Consider the following 17,149-nt stretch of genomic DNA (forward strand, 5'->3'; position numbering starts at 1 on the left):
TGTTTAACGACCTACTAAACAAATAAGGAGATTCACCATGTTTGTTGGAAAACAGCACTGTTAAGATGTCTGTTGTCCCCAAATTAATCTATAGATTTAAAGCAGAGTCAAAATCCCAGTTTTTTAGGAGGTGGAAATTGACATATTAATTCTAAAATTTATTATACATACAAATGATTTTAAATGACCAAGAATCTTAAAGATGGCGGGAGGACCTGACCCACTCAATGTCCAGACTTACAGTCAAGTCCTGGTATGGGGTATGATAGTGGTAACAAGAATAGACAAATGGATCTCTAGGATCTAGTCCAGGTGGGTGGCAGACCTAAATGTGAAAAAAAACCGAAAAGCTTCTAGATCTTGAAGACAACATAAGAGAATATCTTCATGACCTAGGAGTAGGGAAATTTTTCTTAAGCCTTAAAAAAGCATTATCCATAAAGGAAAAGATAAATTTGAATATATATTACAGTTGAGAACTTCTTTTCTATCGGATGCACCATTAAGAGAATGAAAAGGGAAGCTACAAAGTAGGAGAGAATATTTGCAATCCCTGAACCTAACATAGGACTCAGATCTAGAAAACACTAAAGAACTCCTCTGAACTGATAAAAGAAAGACATAAAAACGGGCACAAGATTTAAACAAGTACATTATAAAAAGAGAGATCCAAACAGCTGATGAGCATATGATAAAAAGCTCAATAGCATTCGTCAGAAAAATGCAAATTAAAGCCACAATGAAATACCACTACAGTGTTTTTTGTTTGTTTGTTTGTTTTTTGCGGTACGTGGGCCTCTCACTGTTGTGGCCTCTCCCGCTGCGGAGCACAGGCTCCGGACACACAGGCTCAGCGGCCATGGCTCACGGGCCCAGCCGCTCTGTGGCACGTGGGATCTTCCCAGACCGGGGCACGAACCCGTGTCCCTTGCATCGGCAGGCGGACTCTCAACCACTGCGCCACCAGGGAAACCCACCACTACAGTTTTAACAACCAGAAGCACTCAAATGTAAAAGACTGACAAACACCAGGGATTGATGAGTTTGTGGAACAACTGACCTCCCATCCGTTGCTGGTGGGAATGCAAAATGATGCAACCACTTTGGAATGGCGGCATCTGATTGAAGCTTTATCTTACACACTCACAACTTCCTCAGGAGAGCCTTTCTTTACCACTCTCCAAAGCCAAACACCTCTAGGCCACACCGGAGTGATTCTAAGACACACATATTTGAGCATCTCTGAAATCAGGGTGCACCCTGATGTAATCAGAGCTCTCATTCCAGATTTGCCCCCGTCACCTCTCCTTCATGGCCCTTTAGCCACAACACTGACAAATGTCTGTCGAAATGGACTGCTTTCTTCACTCCTGTGAATCCTGAAACTGCAATTACTGGGTCAAAAGACATGCACATTTTTTCCAGTTTTTTTTAATTACACAACACATGAATACACCCATATTTTAAAATTCGGCACAAACCCTCCTAGTCCCAGTCCCTCCCCAAAGGCGGCCACTCTCAGCAGTTTGCAATATATGCTTCTAGACTCTGTTCGTTGCACTTACATGCATATTAATATATGGTACACATATTACTAGAAGCTACCATTAGCCCACTTTCCACAAAGATGGTAGCAATACACATCTACCAGTAATAAATGAGAGGGTCAGGACTTTGCCACCTCTAGAATCAACCTTTCTAATTTTTTCCCAATCTGATAAGTAAAAATCATCTCCTGGTTTAAGTCTGTACTTCCCTTATCCACGGCCCTCAACTCCATCTCTTCCTCGTATCTGGAATTCCAGATGTTAGGCGGTCTCCCCTTCCATCCTGCCTAACACCCTGAAGTTATACAAATATTCTCCTAAGCTTTCATCTACGATTGTTAGAGCTTTATTTCACACTACCTAGCTCTTTAAATCCATCTGGAATTTATTTTTACATACAATAGGGGAAGAAGAATTATTTTTCCAACCAGAGCGCCAACTCTGCTTACTGTCGGCCCTCCCTGACTCACTCAATTAAAATGCCATTTTGGTCAGATATTAATGTCCCATATATACTTGGAATGTTTGCTGGACTTTGTTTTTCACTGATCCATCTCTGTGGCAAAGCCATACTGCGCCTTGTTTATTGTAGCTTTATCATAAGTTTCAAAATCTGGTGAAGAGGGCTTCCCTGGTGGCGCAGTGGTTGAGAGTCCGCCTGCCGATGCAGGGGACGTGGGTTCGTGCCCCGGTCCGGGAGGATCCCACATGAGGCGGAGCGGCTAGGCCCGTGAGCCATGGCCGCTGAGCCTGTGTGTCCGGAGCCTGTGCTCCGCAACGGGAGGGGCCACAGCAGTGAGAGGCCCGTGTACCACAAAGGGGAAAAAAAAAAAAAAGAAAATCTGGTGAAGAAAGTCCTCCCTCATTAAACTTTGAAAAATTATTAGCAGTTTTTGCACATTTTCCTTCCATATTAATTTTTAAAAACATCTTTTTCAGTTTTAAAAGCTTGGCTTTCTTGTTGGAAGTTCATTAAATCTGTTTATTTAAGAAGGCTGGATATTTTTATGATACTACATCTTCCTATCCAGATATTTTGTTCTTTGCTCTTTTTAGAGGAGTTTGGGCCTTTCTGAGCACTAGCTGTCCAGGAGTCCTTGTACCTTATGATACATGCACTTGCCTTCCAAAAAACTAAAATAAAATAAAATTATTCTCTTCATCTGGATCTGGATCTTTCCTGTTAAGTTTATTCCTAGGTTTTACTGTTTTTATCACTATTGTGAGTGGAATTTTAAAGTTTTTCCACTTTTACCTGAATATTGCTATTGACTATTGTATACTTTGTATCCAGTCACTTCTCTGAGTTCTCTTATTTTGATTTTTTCATTGACTCTTGGATATTCTAGCTAGAGTTATCATTTTGTCTCTTCTAGTTTTCACACTACAAATTTCATTTTGCTGTTTCTTACATTAGCTAGAACCTCAAAACAATGTTGAACAGAGACTCTAGGGGGCACCCATGGCTTGGTTCTGGTTACTGTGGTTTTAGTAATTTCCCACTTAACACACGATAAGCTGTTGGTTCATCTACCAGCTTCAGCGGCACCTGGGAGCTCATGAGAAATGCAGGCTCTCAGGTCCTACTTACTGAATCAGGATCTGCATTTTAATAAGATTTCCCAGATGTTTCATAATGTACTTTCAGGTTCAAGGCACACTGGTCTAGATGACTTCTTTCTATTCTGATTTTAGGTAAGAGCTTAGTAACAGGAAGAGCTATGGCAGTTGGGGCCTACCAAGTGCTTCTTGGCATCTACGGACCCCTAAAATACAGCTTCCTCCTTTTCCGCGGCAATCGTGCATTTTAGGGTTTGATATCCTAATTCTGGGCCACCCCATGTCCTAGACCGTGAGGCCACCTCTCAGGCTCCAAGCATCATCACTCCTCACCACCTACTTCTGCATCCCCATCTCTCCAGCCCCTGGAGCATTTCGAGGGCCGAGATGGGTTGTCGTCCTGCTTCAGCTCCCAGTCCTGGTTAGTGCTCAGAAAGCACCTGATTTAACTTGAGCTGTCAATCTTTTACGGCTCAGCCAGGGGGCCCCCCTTCCCCCTCTCGAGATGCAGATGGATTTCCTTGCTTTCTCATCACCTTTGGCCCGCGAAAGACCCTACAGAAATTCCCACCATCAGTACCCAGTGGCTCCACCGCCACGTGCACAAGTCAGACACCGCGCTGCACAGACTGGGCAAACCCCAGTGTCTCAGAGGGGCCGGCGTGGGAGCCCCAGGGCCCAGCTGTGGACAGATGCGTCCCACTCACCCTAAAGTGACCCAGGGCGAGCAACAGCCCCGACGCAGCAATGAGACGCTCTGCCCAGGGTGTTGCTGTTTGTTTACTGACCGGACGTCGTGGTCTTGCTTTCTGGACACGGGGTCATCAGGAGAGAGCCTGGCCCCCCGGACGGGGCTGGGATGCAGTACGACCAGCCAGGAGCGACCCAGGAGAGAGGAGGCTGCTCCTCTCAACTCCCCAACAGGGAGAAAGAAAGCCCAGCAGCTCTGCCCTGCGATCCCAGGGCTGAGCTGGGCGATGGGGAGGCCGGAGGTGGCAATGTCCTTCCAGATGGCTCTGAGGACAGTGCGGGCACTGGTCCCTCTGCTGGTCTCTCAGGGGTCAAGTGAAGGCCAGGGGCATGGGGGTACTGCCAGCACAGTTCCAGAAAGGCCTCAGGCCCCTGTAGCACAGCTGGGCCTGGGCCCTGGGGCCACCTCGGGCTAGGACACTGCCTGAGGCCACCCGTAGGGACAGAGGCCCAGCCGTGAGTGTGCTGAGGGCTGCAAAGCCCATCTTCTTCTGAGCCTGCCCAGGTCCCCTCTAGGTGACAGATGGCCACCAGCAGGGATCCAAGTCCGCAGAAAGAGTCTGGCCAGGTCAGGAGTCCCTGGTGTCCTGACGTCCCCGAAGGAGCCAGCAGCCCTCAGGGCAGGTAGAGTGCCACCACCACGTAGATGACCCAGCTGGTGGACACGAAGACCCCAAAGAGCAGGCTGAAGAGCACAAGCGAGCGGGCCTTGCGCGAGGCCTCCTCAGCCTGGGCCAGGTCCCCCCTGCCCAGGGCCGCACGAGTCTGCAACGAGATGGGGGGGTGAGCAGACACAGAGTCCCCACTCCCTCCCGGAGGCACCATCGGGCCCGGCCCCAGTGCGCAGGCTGGACAGCTGACCCCGTGAGGCGGTCAGGGGCCTTCCCTGGGCCACAGCTCGCGAAGGAGCACCAGCGATGGAGGTGGTGGCCGCCGGCTCCCGGGCTCTGGCCACGGGCCTGACCCAGGTCCGCACCCTCCATCGCCTACAATCCTCACAACAACCCTGAGTTTGGTGTCATCGTTGTCCCCACTTTGAAGATGAGGAAACGAAGGCTCAGAGAGGTTAAGTGACACACCCTAGCTGGTGGTGGAGCCAGAACTGACAGGCAGGCAGCAGCCTCCAGAGTCCCGCCTCTGAGCTGTCCTGAGACTGTCTTTCTCCCCACAGTCCTGTCTTGCTTATGACGGGGGAGCTTGACCATGGAGGGAGGTCCGGGCTGTCACCAGGTCAGCCGTGAGCAAAAGCCCCAGGGCCTTCCTACTCTATTAGAATGTCCTCACATTGGCATCATGCTAAGTCCCCAGGGTCTAACCTCTTGCCTGGCAATGGTCAGAAACAATCAGGAGGGAGGGACGGAGGAAGAAGAAAGAGTGTTACCGAGATGGTGGGTGGGTGGATGGATGGATGGACAGGGATAGGTGGTTGGACGAGTAGACAGATGGATGCATTAATGGATGAACAGAGGGGTGGTGGGTGGATGGATGAGTGAGTAGTGGCTGAACAGACAGACGGGTAGTTAGACAGATGCAGGTGGATGGGTAGGAGTGAGTGGATGGATGGATGCCAGTCTCCACCCGATTAAACACAAGCCCCCACTGGACGGGCAGTTGCTTGGGCCCTAATCATTCACACCTTCAGTGTGAATTGTTTCAGTTGAATTTTCTAGGGCAGATCTTGAGTGGCGGGGAGCAGAGACAGCAGAAGAGAGGGCGAGGACTGCACAGACAACTGGGCACTGATTTCCCAATCCTGCCACCCTTCTCAGGGGGAATCACCGGGGGCCCAGTTGCTGGGGAAGGGGCTGTGTGGACCCCACCTGGGCCCTAGTGGCTGCAGGCTGGGAGGGCTGTACCGAGGACCGCCGCACGCCCACCTACCTCGTGGGAGTAGACGACGGCAATGAGCCCGGTGAGCAGGCAGCAGAAGAGGGTCACCAGCACGGATTCCATCATGTAGTCCTTGGGCAGGGGCCTGTGTTCCACCGTGGCCGGGGCTGGCACACCGGCCACGGGGCTGTTGTACTGTGAGGGCAGAGGCCACGGCGTGGTTAGGGAGCACGCAGCCTGCGACAGCCGTGGACCCGTCACTCCACCCACTGCCAAGCCCCACCCAGTGAGGCTGCGGATCGCCCGGGGATCAAGGCCCCCCTTCTTCCCGCTCCCTCGGCACCCCCAGCCTGTCACTCAGCCCCCAGGAGTCTCAGGGTTCTGCCCTCTACAAAGTGCTCAGTCCAGGGTCCAGCCACCAGTGTCTCCACGTCCCCACTGCGTCCCCACCAGGAGGGACCTCGAAGCTGTCCTCCACAGGCAGCCAGTGTTTTTGGTTTTTTTCCTAAAAATCTAATCAAGTCATCTCCTACCAAAGGCCGTGGGGACCCTCACGGTGGATCCCACCTTCCTATCCTCCCCTCCCCACTGAGCTGAACCAACCACCGTCACAGCCAGAAGACACTGGCCTTGGCCCCCTGCATCCCTGCACGCCTGTGCTGTGCCCTCCTTCTCTCCTCTGCCTCGACTCTCCTATTCATCCCGTAGAACCCAGCTCAAAGGCCCCCACTGCTGGGACGCCTCCCGCTCCCGCCCAATCCCCAAGCTGAGCGAGCCCTTTTCTACTGCGCCCCTGGGCACAGAAGCGTCCCCTGCCGGGTGCTTGTGGTGACCTCTCACCTCCTGCGCGCCAAACTCTCCAGCCCAGGGAGGGAGAGGCGAGGGGAGGGGGGGGAGGGGCGGGGGAGGGGGTAGTGAACGGGGAGGGGGCAGCGCCCGCGACCTGACTCACCACCGGGAAGGGCGCGAAGAGCGGCTGCGCAGTGGGCGCGGGGAAGAGCGGCGCGGGCGGGGGGTACAGGGCGGAGGCGGAGGGCGCGGGCGGGAAGAGCACGGGCTGCGGGAAGGGCGGCGGGTAGAGCAGGTGCGCGGCCTTGGGGTCGGGCGGCGCGTAGGGCGGGGGCTCGCCCACGAAGCCGATGTTGGGGACCCCGCCGGCCGCCGCCTTGGGCGCCTGCCGGGCTTCGCCCGCGGCCTGGGCCTGGGCGGGGGACGTCGCGGAGGCCTCGGCCGGGGGGTCGCCGGGGGTGCCCTCCGGCGCCGGGGCGCTGCCTCCGTCCGTGGCCGCTTCCTCGCTGGGCCCTCCGTCCTCCTCCAGGAGCTGCGGGCGGCGAGGGAGCTGCGGGAGCTCGGGGCGCTCAGCGCTCCCGGCGTCCTCGGGGCTGCCGCCCCCTTTCGCGTCCGCTCCTGGGAAGAAATGGCAGGGGTGGTGAGCCCCCAAGAGGCTGCCGGGCCAGGTGGGAGTCCTCCCCCCAAACCCCAGAACACAGCACCTCCAAGGAGAAAGTCACAATGACCGTGCCGATCCTGACCCCTGGTGAACCCCGCACTCAGGCTTCTCCAAGCTGGGCCTTGAATCTTTACCCGAAGTGCAACAATAGGACAAGAAAACCAAGGCTCAGAGAGGTGAGGTGCCTTCCTGGTGATCACACAGCCAGTACATATGGCCGGCTTGGATGGAAGGCAGGCCTTGCCCACACCTGCCAGCCCCTGGTCCAGATTGCCCCTGCTGGGAGGTGGCCCTGTCCCCACGGTCCTACTGCCGCAGCTGATTGAACCAGGGAAGAAGCTTCAGCCCAGGGCAGCCCCCTCATAGGCTGTGCTGAGACACCATCCAATGGGGGCTGGTCTGAGGAGGTTAGCTGAGCCAATCAGGTTCTCGGCTCTGGAGTTGTCGGACCCCGGCCAAGCGAATGACTTCAAAGAGCCAGGAGGTCGCTAAGGGCCAAGTGCCTATTGAGGCAGAGAAGGAACAGAAACAGGAATGGGGTGGGGGAGGGGCAGGGAGAGGCCAGGAGCAGTGGCCAGAGAGCAGCCCACCCAGCAGCTTGAAGGGTGCTCAGAGGCCCTCAGCTGCCCAGCTGCGTTCCCTCCCTGGTCCTGGCCTCCAGCATCCATACCATAAACTCTGGAGGCACCCCAGCTGGTCCCAGCAAGTCCTGAAGGTCCCCCTGCACCTCCTAAGAGCAGTTCTGACCAGCTGAGCACCTCTAGGCCTCAGGTAGGTCCTGGAGGAACAGCCTGGAAGGGTCCTGGGGCAGACTCCCTGGACCTGAGTGGGCATTCAAGGACCCACAGCAGGGACAGGCAGCCCAGGGCGTGGCTTTGGGGGTTCATTTCCTAAGTGTCTTGAAGGGTTATAGAAGGCAGAGAATTAAGTAAACCAGACATGACGGTGACAGTGCTGGTGAGGGTGAAGGAGCCTTGCTGAAATCCCCCTCCCATCCGTCCCCCCACTTCCACCGCCCATACAGCTGGTGGGTGGAGTCAGAGGCCAGGGATCCTTAGGGGAGGGATCCCCAATGGCAGGGAGTACTGAGTCCCTGAGAGCTCCCCACCCACTTCCTCCAGCAGCCAGGGTCTCACTCAGAGCATCTCCTACACACCCATCTGGTGTTCATGCCTCCACACCTCTACCATGCTGTTCCCTCTATTTCTCTACCCCTTGAATCTGGACTTGGCCATGTGACTTGCTTCGGCCAATGGATCATTAATAAACATCTTGCACACAGAGGCTTTAAAAACCTACATCTCTCCACATTACCAGGGGCTGGTGAGGGATGAGGAATTCGTGTTTAATGGGGACAGAGTTTCAGTTTGCGATGATGAAAACATTCTGGAGGTGGAGGGTGGTGATGGTTGCACAACAGCATGAATGTACTTAATGCCCCTGAACTGTACACTTATAAATGGTTAAAATGGTAAATCTTACATATATTTTACCAGTTTTTTAAAGCCTCTCTCTCCTGCTGATCACTACTAAAAACGCTAGACAAAATACAGAAGAAACTACCCAAAGACCCTGAAAAGTCAACAAAAGCAAGCAGATCGTGGAGTGCAGTCAGAATGCAGAAGTGACCATAAAGGGGGTGAATTTCCCTTTTTTTTCCTCTCATTTCCCTTGAAGCTCAAAGCTCCAGTCACAGAGCCACGTGATAGAGCACCAGAATGAGCAGATAAAACTCCACTGGAAACTCTGTCATTCTAGCCAGAGGAACCAGGAAAGGGCCGCTGCAGAGTGGAAATAGTGGGGAAATCCTAGAGAGGAAGTAGCTTCAGAGGGGGATCCCCTAGTTTTGTATGTGCACTGGGGTGACCAACGTATATCAGCTTGCCCAGGACTTCCCCGGGTTTACTACTGAAAATCTCGCATCTGGGCAAACCCCTTAGTCCCAGGCAAACTGGAATGGTTAGTCATCTTAGAATGGATCCACACAAGTCTTAGACTCACCCCCAAGCTGCATGTGTAGGGGACAGACCTAGACCAGCATAAGAAAGACTTTAAAAACTGGACCACTAAAAAAGCCAGAAAACGATTAACAAAATGGCAATAAGTGCATACCTATCAATTACTTTAAACGTAAATGGACTAAATTCTCCAAAAGACAGAGTGGCTGAATGGATAAAAAGACAAGATCCATCTATATGCCGTCTACAGGAGATTCACTTCATATGTAAGCACACACAGAGACTGAAAATGAAGGAACAGAAAAACATATTCAATGCAAAAGGAAACCAAAAAGCCTGGGGTAGCTCTACTTATATAACAAAAAGACACTATAAAACAAAGACTGTAATAAGAGACAAAGAAGAGCATTACAAAAGGATAAAGGGGTCAAATCCAACAAGAAGATTGAAATCATATCAAACATCTTTGCCAACCACAATTGTATGAAACAAGAAATCAATTACAAAAAGAAAACTGGAAAATTCACAAATACAGAGATTAAACAACATGCTACTGAACAACCAATGCGTTAAAGAAGAAATCAAAAGGGAAATTAAAAAAATACCTTCCCTGGTGGTGCAGTGGTTAGGAGTCCATCTGCCAATGTAGGGGACATGGGTTCAATCCCTGGTCTGGGAGGATCCCACATGCCACGGAGCAGCTGGGCCCATGCGCCACAACTACTGAGCCCACACGCCACAACTGCTGAAGCCTGTGTGCTTAGAGCCCATGCTCTGCAACAAGAGAAGCCACAAGAGAGAGCCCGGGCACAGCAATGAAGAGTAGCCCCCACTCGCCACAACTAGAGAAGGCCTGCGCACAGCAACGAAGACCCAGTGCAGCCAATAAATAAATAAATAAATAAATACCTTCAGACAAATGAAAATGGGTAGAACATACCAAAACTTATGCAATGCATCAAAAGCAGTTCTAGGAGGAAAGTTCATAACAATAAGTGCCTATACAACATCAGAAATCTCAAAAAAAACACTCTGTACCTCAAGGAACTAGAAAAAATGAAGCCCAAAGCTAGCAGAAGTTAGGAAATAACAAAGATCAGAGTGGAGATAAATAAAATAGAGATTAAAAAGACAATAGAAAATATTAAAGAAACTAAGAGCTGGTTCTTTGAAAAGATAAAATGGACAAATCTTTAGCTAGACTAAGAAAAAAGAGAAGATTCAAATAAACAACATAAAAAATGAAAGAGGACACAATACCATCAATACCACAGAAATACAAAGGCTCATAAGAGACTACTATGAAAAATTACATGCCATCAAATTTGCCAACCTAGAAGACATAATTTCCTAGACACATACAATCTGCCGAGACTGAATCAGTAATCAAAAACCTCCCAGCAAACAGAAATCCAGGACCAGATGGCTACCAAACATTCAAAGAATTAATACCAATTCTCAAACTCTACCAAAAATGTAGAAGAGGCAGAAACACTTCCAAAGACATTTTATGAAGCCAGCATTACCTTGATATCAAAACCAGAAAAGGATGCCACAAGAAAAGAAAATTACAGACCAATATCCCTGATAAACATAGACGTAAAAATCCTCAACAGGGCTTCCCTGGTGGCACAGTGGTTGAGAGTCCACCTGCCGATGCAGGGGACACAGGTTCGTGACCCAGTCTGGGAAGATCCCACATGCCATGGAGCGGCTGGGCCCATGAGCCATGGCCGCTGAGCCTGCGCGTCAGGAGCCTGTTTTCCACAGTGGGAGAGGCCACAACAGTGAGAGGCCTGCGTACCACAAAAAAAAAAAAAAAAAAAATCCTCAACAAAAAATATTAGCAAACAAAACTCAACAATACATTAAAAGAGTCATACATCATTATCAAATAGAATTTATTACAGAGATGCAAGGATGGTTCAACATCTGCAAAAAAATCAATGTGGTATACCACATAAACAAAATGAAAAACAAACATCATATGATCATCTCAATAGATGTTGATAAAGCATTTGACAATTCAATATCTATATATGATAAAAACACTCAACAAAGTGGGTATAGAGGAAATGTACCTCAACATAATAATAAAGGTCACGTACGATAAGCTCACAGCCAATATCATATCAATGGTAAAAAAAAAAAAACTGAAAAGCTTTTGCTTTAAGATCAGGAACAAGACAAGGGTACTCACTCTCACCACTTTTATTCAACAGAGTATTGGAAGTCCTAGCCACAGCAATCAGACAAGAAAAAGAAATAGAAGGAATCCAAATTGGAAAAGAAGAAGTAAAACTGTCACTATTTTAGATGACATGATATTATATATAGAAAACCCTAAAAACTCCACCAAAAAACCTTTAGAATAAATGAATTCAGTAAAGTTGCAGAATGTGAATTCAATATACAAAACTCTGTTGCATTTCTATACACTAATAGCAATCTACAAGGGAAATTAAGAAAATAATCCCATTATCAAATAGAATAAAATACCAATATAAAATAGAATACTTAGGAATAAATTTAACCAAGCAGATGAAAGATCTGTGCACTGAAAACAATACGCCCTCAGTGAAAGAAATTGAAGAAGACAAATAAAAGATAGTCTGTGCTCATGGATTGGAAGAATTAATGTTGTTAATATATCCATACTACCCAAAGCAATCTATAGGTTCAATGCAACTCCTATCAAAATTCCAATGGCATTTCTCACAGAAATAGGAGAAACAATCCTAAAATTTGTATGGAACCACAAAAGACCTCAAATAGCCAAAGTAATCTTGAGAAAGAAGAACAAAGCTGGAGGCATCATGCTCCCCAATTTCAAACTATATTACAGAGCTACACTAATCAAAACAGTGTGGTATTGGCATAAAAACAGATACACAGATGAATGTCAAAGAAGAAAAGGCTCAGAAGTACACCAACACATATATCATGAATTAATTTATGACAAAGGAGCCAAGAATACACAATGGGGAAAGGACAGTCTTTTCAATAAATGGTGTTGGGAAAATTGGACAGCCACATGCAAAAGAATGAAACTGGACCACTATCTTACACCATATCCCCAAATTAACTCAAAATGGTTTAAAGACTTGAGTGTAAAACCTGAAACCATAAAACTCCCAAAAGAAAACATAGGCAGTAAGCTTCTTGACATCAGTCTTGATAATGATTTTTTTAGATTTGAAGCCAAAAGCAAAGGCAACAAAAGCAAAAACACACAAGTTGGGATTACATCAAACTAAAAAGTTTCTGCACAGCAAAGGAAACCATCAACAAAATGAATTGGCAACCTACTGAATGGGAGAAAATATTTGCAAATCATATATTTGATAATGGGTTGATAGCCAAAGTATATTAAACAACTCATAAAACTCAATAGCAAAAAATAAACCCACAATTCAAAAATTGGGCAGAGGGGTCTTCCCTGTTGGTCCAGCGGTTAAGACTCCAAGCTCCCAATGCAGGGGGCCCAGGCTCAATCCGTGGTCAAGGAACTAGATCCCACGAGCAGGCTGCAACTAAGATCCCGTGTGCCACAACTAAGACCTGGCGCAGCCAAATAAATAAATAATTTTTTTAAAAAATCTGGACAGAGGATCTGACCACACATTTTTCCAAAGACACAAAGGGGGCCAACAAGTACATGAAGAGATGCTCAATCAGGGAAATGCAAATCAACAGCAAATGAGATATCACCTCACACCTGTTAGAATGGCTATCATCAAAAAGAAATAACAAGTGTTGGTGAGGAAGTGGAAAAAATGGAACCCTTGTGCACTGTTGGTGGGAACATAAACTGGCGCCACCACTATGGAAAACAGTATGGAGATTCCATTCTGTATAGAACTACTGTATGACCCAGCAATTCCACTTCTGGGTATTTATCTGAAGGAAAGGAAAACACTAACTCAAAAAGCTATATGCACTCACACGTTCATTGCAGCATTATTTTCAATAGCTAAGATGTGGAAACAACCTAAGTGTCCACCGATGGATGAACAGATAAAGAAAATGGTATATATCTAGATACACACACAATAGAATATTATTCAGCAGAATGAAACCTTGATATTTGCAACAACAGGGATGGACCTTGAGAGCATTACGCTAAGTGAAATAGGTCAGACAGAGAAAGACAAATATTGCTTGATCTCACTTACATGTGAAATCTGAAAATAAATAAATAAAATAAAAACCCTGAGCTCATGGATATAGAGAACAGGTTGGTGGTTGCCTGAAATGGGGAGGGAGGTGGGCAAAATGAGTGAAGGGCGTCAAAAGGTACAAACGCAGTTATAAACTAAATAAGTCCTGGGGATGTAGTGTACAGCATGGTGACTACAGTTAATAATACTATATTGTTGGGACTTCGCTGGTGACGCGGAGGATAAGAATTCGCCTGGCAATGCAGGGGACACAGATTCGATCCCTGGTCCGGGAAGATCCCACATGCCTCGGAGCAACTAAGCCCGTGCGCCGCAACTACTGAACCTATACTCTAGAGCCCATGAGCCACAACTACTGAGCCTGTGTGCCACAACTACTGAAGCCCACATGCCTAGAGCCCGTGCTCCACAACAAAGAGAGGCCACAGCAATGTCTCAGCCCACACACTGCAACAAAGAGTAGCCCCCACTCGCCGCAACTAGAGAAAGCCTGCACGGAGCAACAAAGACCCAACGCAGCCAAAAAACAAAACAAAAAACCTTAAAAAAAAAATACTGTATTGCATATTTGAAAGTAGCTAGAAGAGTGCTTCTTGAAAGTTCTCATCACAAGAAAACAATTTTTCTAACTATTATGGTGATACATGTTAACTGGACTTATTGTGGTGATCATTACACAATATATACAAATATCAAATCAAATTACATTGTACACTTGATATTAATGTAATGTTATGGCAATTGTACCTCAATAAAAAAACAGAAAACTGGACCAAGATTGGAAATGCTACTCATAGAATGTGAAACAGCTAGTGATCTGAAACTACCAAGGTTGATTGCCTACTAAAACAAAACATATCAAGACTTTCCAGGGAATTATAACAGGACTGAGAATCTGCACAACATAATATTCGCAATGTACAGGACACAATCCCAAAATCATTCACCATACAAGGAGCTAGGAAAATGTGACCAGTCCTCAACAGAAAAGACAATCAACATATGTCCACCTGCAGATGACCTAGACGTTGGAATTCTCGGAAAAAGCAGCTGTTATAACTAGGCTCCAGGAGGAAAAATAAACACACTTGAGAAAAGCTCTCAATAAAGAATTAGAAAGTTTGATGGGATAAAAAAGGAACCAACTGCAAATTTTCAACTAAAACACATAGTATCCGAATTGTTTTTTAATTCACTCATTGGTCTCAATATGAAAATGGAGGTGACAGGGGGAAAAAAGTCAGTGACCTTGAAGAAGCACCAATCCAGCAAACAGATTGACGGGAAAAAAAAAAAAAAAAGAATAGTGCCTCAGGGACCTGTGTGGTAACACATCTGTCTTCATCCATGTGCCAGTCAAATCCCAGGACAGATTTTAGGAAAAATATATTTGAAGTAATAATGGCTGCTAACTTCCTAAATGTGGTGAAAGACAAATTCATAAAACTCAGAAAACCCAGAACAGGCACTCTGTGGGAGCAAACCACAGATACATCATCATAAAACTTCTCAAAACCAAGGATAACAACAAAGCCTTGAAAACAGGCAGAGAAAAATGACACATTATATACAGGGGAACAACAATTTGAATTTCCACAGATAGTCAAGAGACGACCGAGGTCAGAAGACAGTGGATCAGCCCAGAAATCGATATCTAAGGAAATGTCCTTCAGGGACTTCCCTGGTAGTCCAGGGGTTAAGACTCGGTGCTTCCAGAGCAGGGGCGGGCAGGTTGGACCCCTGGTTGGGGAATTAAGGTACCACATGCCACGAGGTCGAAAAAAATAAAATAAAATAAAACATAAAGGAAACGTCCTTCAGGAATAAAGGCATGTATTCATTTTCTATTGCTGTATAACAAATTATCATAAATATAGTGGCTTACAACACCCATCCACCTCACATCCATATAATGACTACAATCAAAAAATAAATAAAACCCAGAGGCTAGGACGTGGAGAAATCAGAGCCCTTGTGCACTGTTAGTGGGAATGTAAAACGGCGCAGCCATATGGCAATTCCACAAAAAATTAAAAATAGAATTTCCAGGGAATTCTCTGGCAGTCCAGTGGTTAGGACTCGGCCCTTTCACTGCCATGGCCTGAGTTCAATCCCTGGTCGGGAGACTAAGATCCCACAAGCCTCATGGTACAGCTAAATAAATAAATAAATATTTTAAATAAATAAATAAATAAATAAAAACAGAATTTCCACATTATCCAATAATTCCACTTCTGGGTATATACCCAGAAGAACTGAAAGCAGGACCTTTAAGAGATATTTATACACCCATGTTCACAGCAGCACCATTCACAAAAACTAAAAAGTGGAAGCAACCAAAGTGTCTACCAACAGATGAATGCATAAGCAAAGTGTGGTCTGTCCATACAACAGATTATTCAGCCTTTAAAAGGAAGGAAATTATGACAACAAGGAGGAAACTTAAGGACATTACTCTAAGTGAAATAAGCTAGTGACAAAAAAGCAAATATTGTATGATTCCACTGTCTGAGGTCCTTAGAGTAGTCAAACTCAGAGACAGAAAGGGGAATGGTTACCAGGAATTGGGATAGCAGGGGGAATGTAGACATTATTTAATGGGTAGAGAGTTTCAGCGTGGAAAGATGAAAGAGGTTATGGAGATGGATGGTGGTGATGGTCACACAACAATGTAAATGCATTTAGTACCACTGAACTGTACACTTAAAAAATTGTTAAGATGATAAATTTGATGTTATGTGTATTTTACAACAATTTTCTTAACAGGGAAAAATTACCAAAATGCTCATGTACTAACTCACAGTTCTGTAAGTCAGAAGTCCAGGCTGACTCAACTCAGAGTCTTACCAGGCCAACATCAAGGTGTCAGTTGGAATGGGCTCTTACCTGGAGCTCTAAGGAAGAATCTATATGCAAGTTCATTCAGGTTGTTGGCAAATTCCAGTTCTGTGGGTCTGAGGTTCTCTGCTCCCAGAGGCTGCTCACCATCCTTCTCATGTGACTATTTCGATCTTTAAAGCCAGGGATGCACATCAGATCCCTCTCATGCTTCAAAATTCCCTGTCTTCCCTTCTACTACCAGGTAGAGAGACATTTCTACTTTTAAAGGGGTCACCTGATTAGGTCAGGCCCACCAAGAATAACTCTATTTTAAGATCAACTGACTTGAGACTTTAATTCCATCTGTAAAGTCCCTTCACAGCAGTACCTATACTAGTGTTTGATTGAATAACTAGGGAAGGGAAACCTGGGCGTCATCGTTAGAGCTCTGCGTACCACAGGAAAAATAAAATCATTCTCAGATGAAAGAAAACTAAGAGAATTCCTTGCCAGAGAACTTCTGTTAACAGAAAGGCTAAAAGAAGTTCTTTGGGCTGAAAAGAAATAATACCAGAGGTAAACTTGAAACTTCAGAAATAAAGGAAGAACCACAGATGTATAATTATTGGGGTAAATATAAAAGATAATTTTTTCCTCTTAAATCCTCTAATATATGACGGTTGAAGGCCAAAATTATAACACTTCATGATGCATTTGCAATGTGTACATATGTAAGTGATACAATACTAACTCTAAGTAGACTATGAAAAGTTAGGTATGTATTTTAACCCCTAGAACAACCACTAAAAAAATAACATGAAGGTATGTAGCCAAAACAGCAAGAGACAAAATGGAATACTAAAAAATATTTAAGTCATACCCAAAAAAGGTAGGGAGTGGGGCACAGCATGGGAGTGGAAGAGGTGGAAACCAGAGGAACAAAACAGAGGCAAAGAGAAAACAGTAATAAAATTATATACTTAAATGCAACCATATCAATAATTACTTTAAAAGTTGGTGGTCTAAACTTTCCAGTTAAAATGCAGAGATTGA

At 46.4% G+C, this 17,149-nt stretch overlaps 1 protein-coding gene across 2 annotated transcripts in view; it reads right to left on the reverse strand.

Moving 5' to 3' along the window:
• Positions 1 to 1,016: 1,016 nt before the first annotated feature.
• Positions 1,017 to 17,149, reverse strand: part of PRRT1B (proline rich transmembrane protein 1B) — a 35,880-nt gene continuing 19,747 nt past the window's right edge. Inside the window, exons 3-5 of one of the 2 annotated variants that reach the window (XM_082612127.1) lie at positions 6,640 to 7,094; positions 5,739 to 5,882; positions 1,017 to 4,622 (exon numbers count right to left, since the gene is read on the reverse strand). In XM_082612127.1, coding sequence (XP_082468253.1) covers positions 4,473 to 4,622; positions 5,739 to 5,882; positions 6,640 to 7,094 — 749 coding nt within the window. In that variant the 3' untranslated portion in view covers positions 1,017 to 4,472. The remainder of the gene's footprint in view (positions 4,623 to 5,738; positions 5,883 to 6,639; positions 7,095 to 17,149) is intronic. The other variant, XM_082612126.1, reaches the window with a different exon arrangement.

Source organism: Mesoplodon mirus, assembly GCF_964341445.2.
Source record: "Mesoplodon mirus genome assembly, chromosome: 1".
NCBI lineage: Eukaryota > Metazoa > Chordata > Mammalia > Artiodactyla > Ziphiidae > Mesoplodon > Mesoplodon mirus.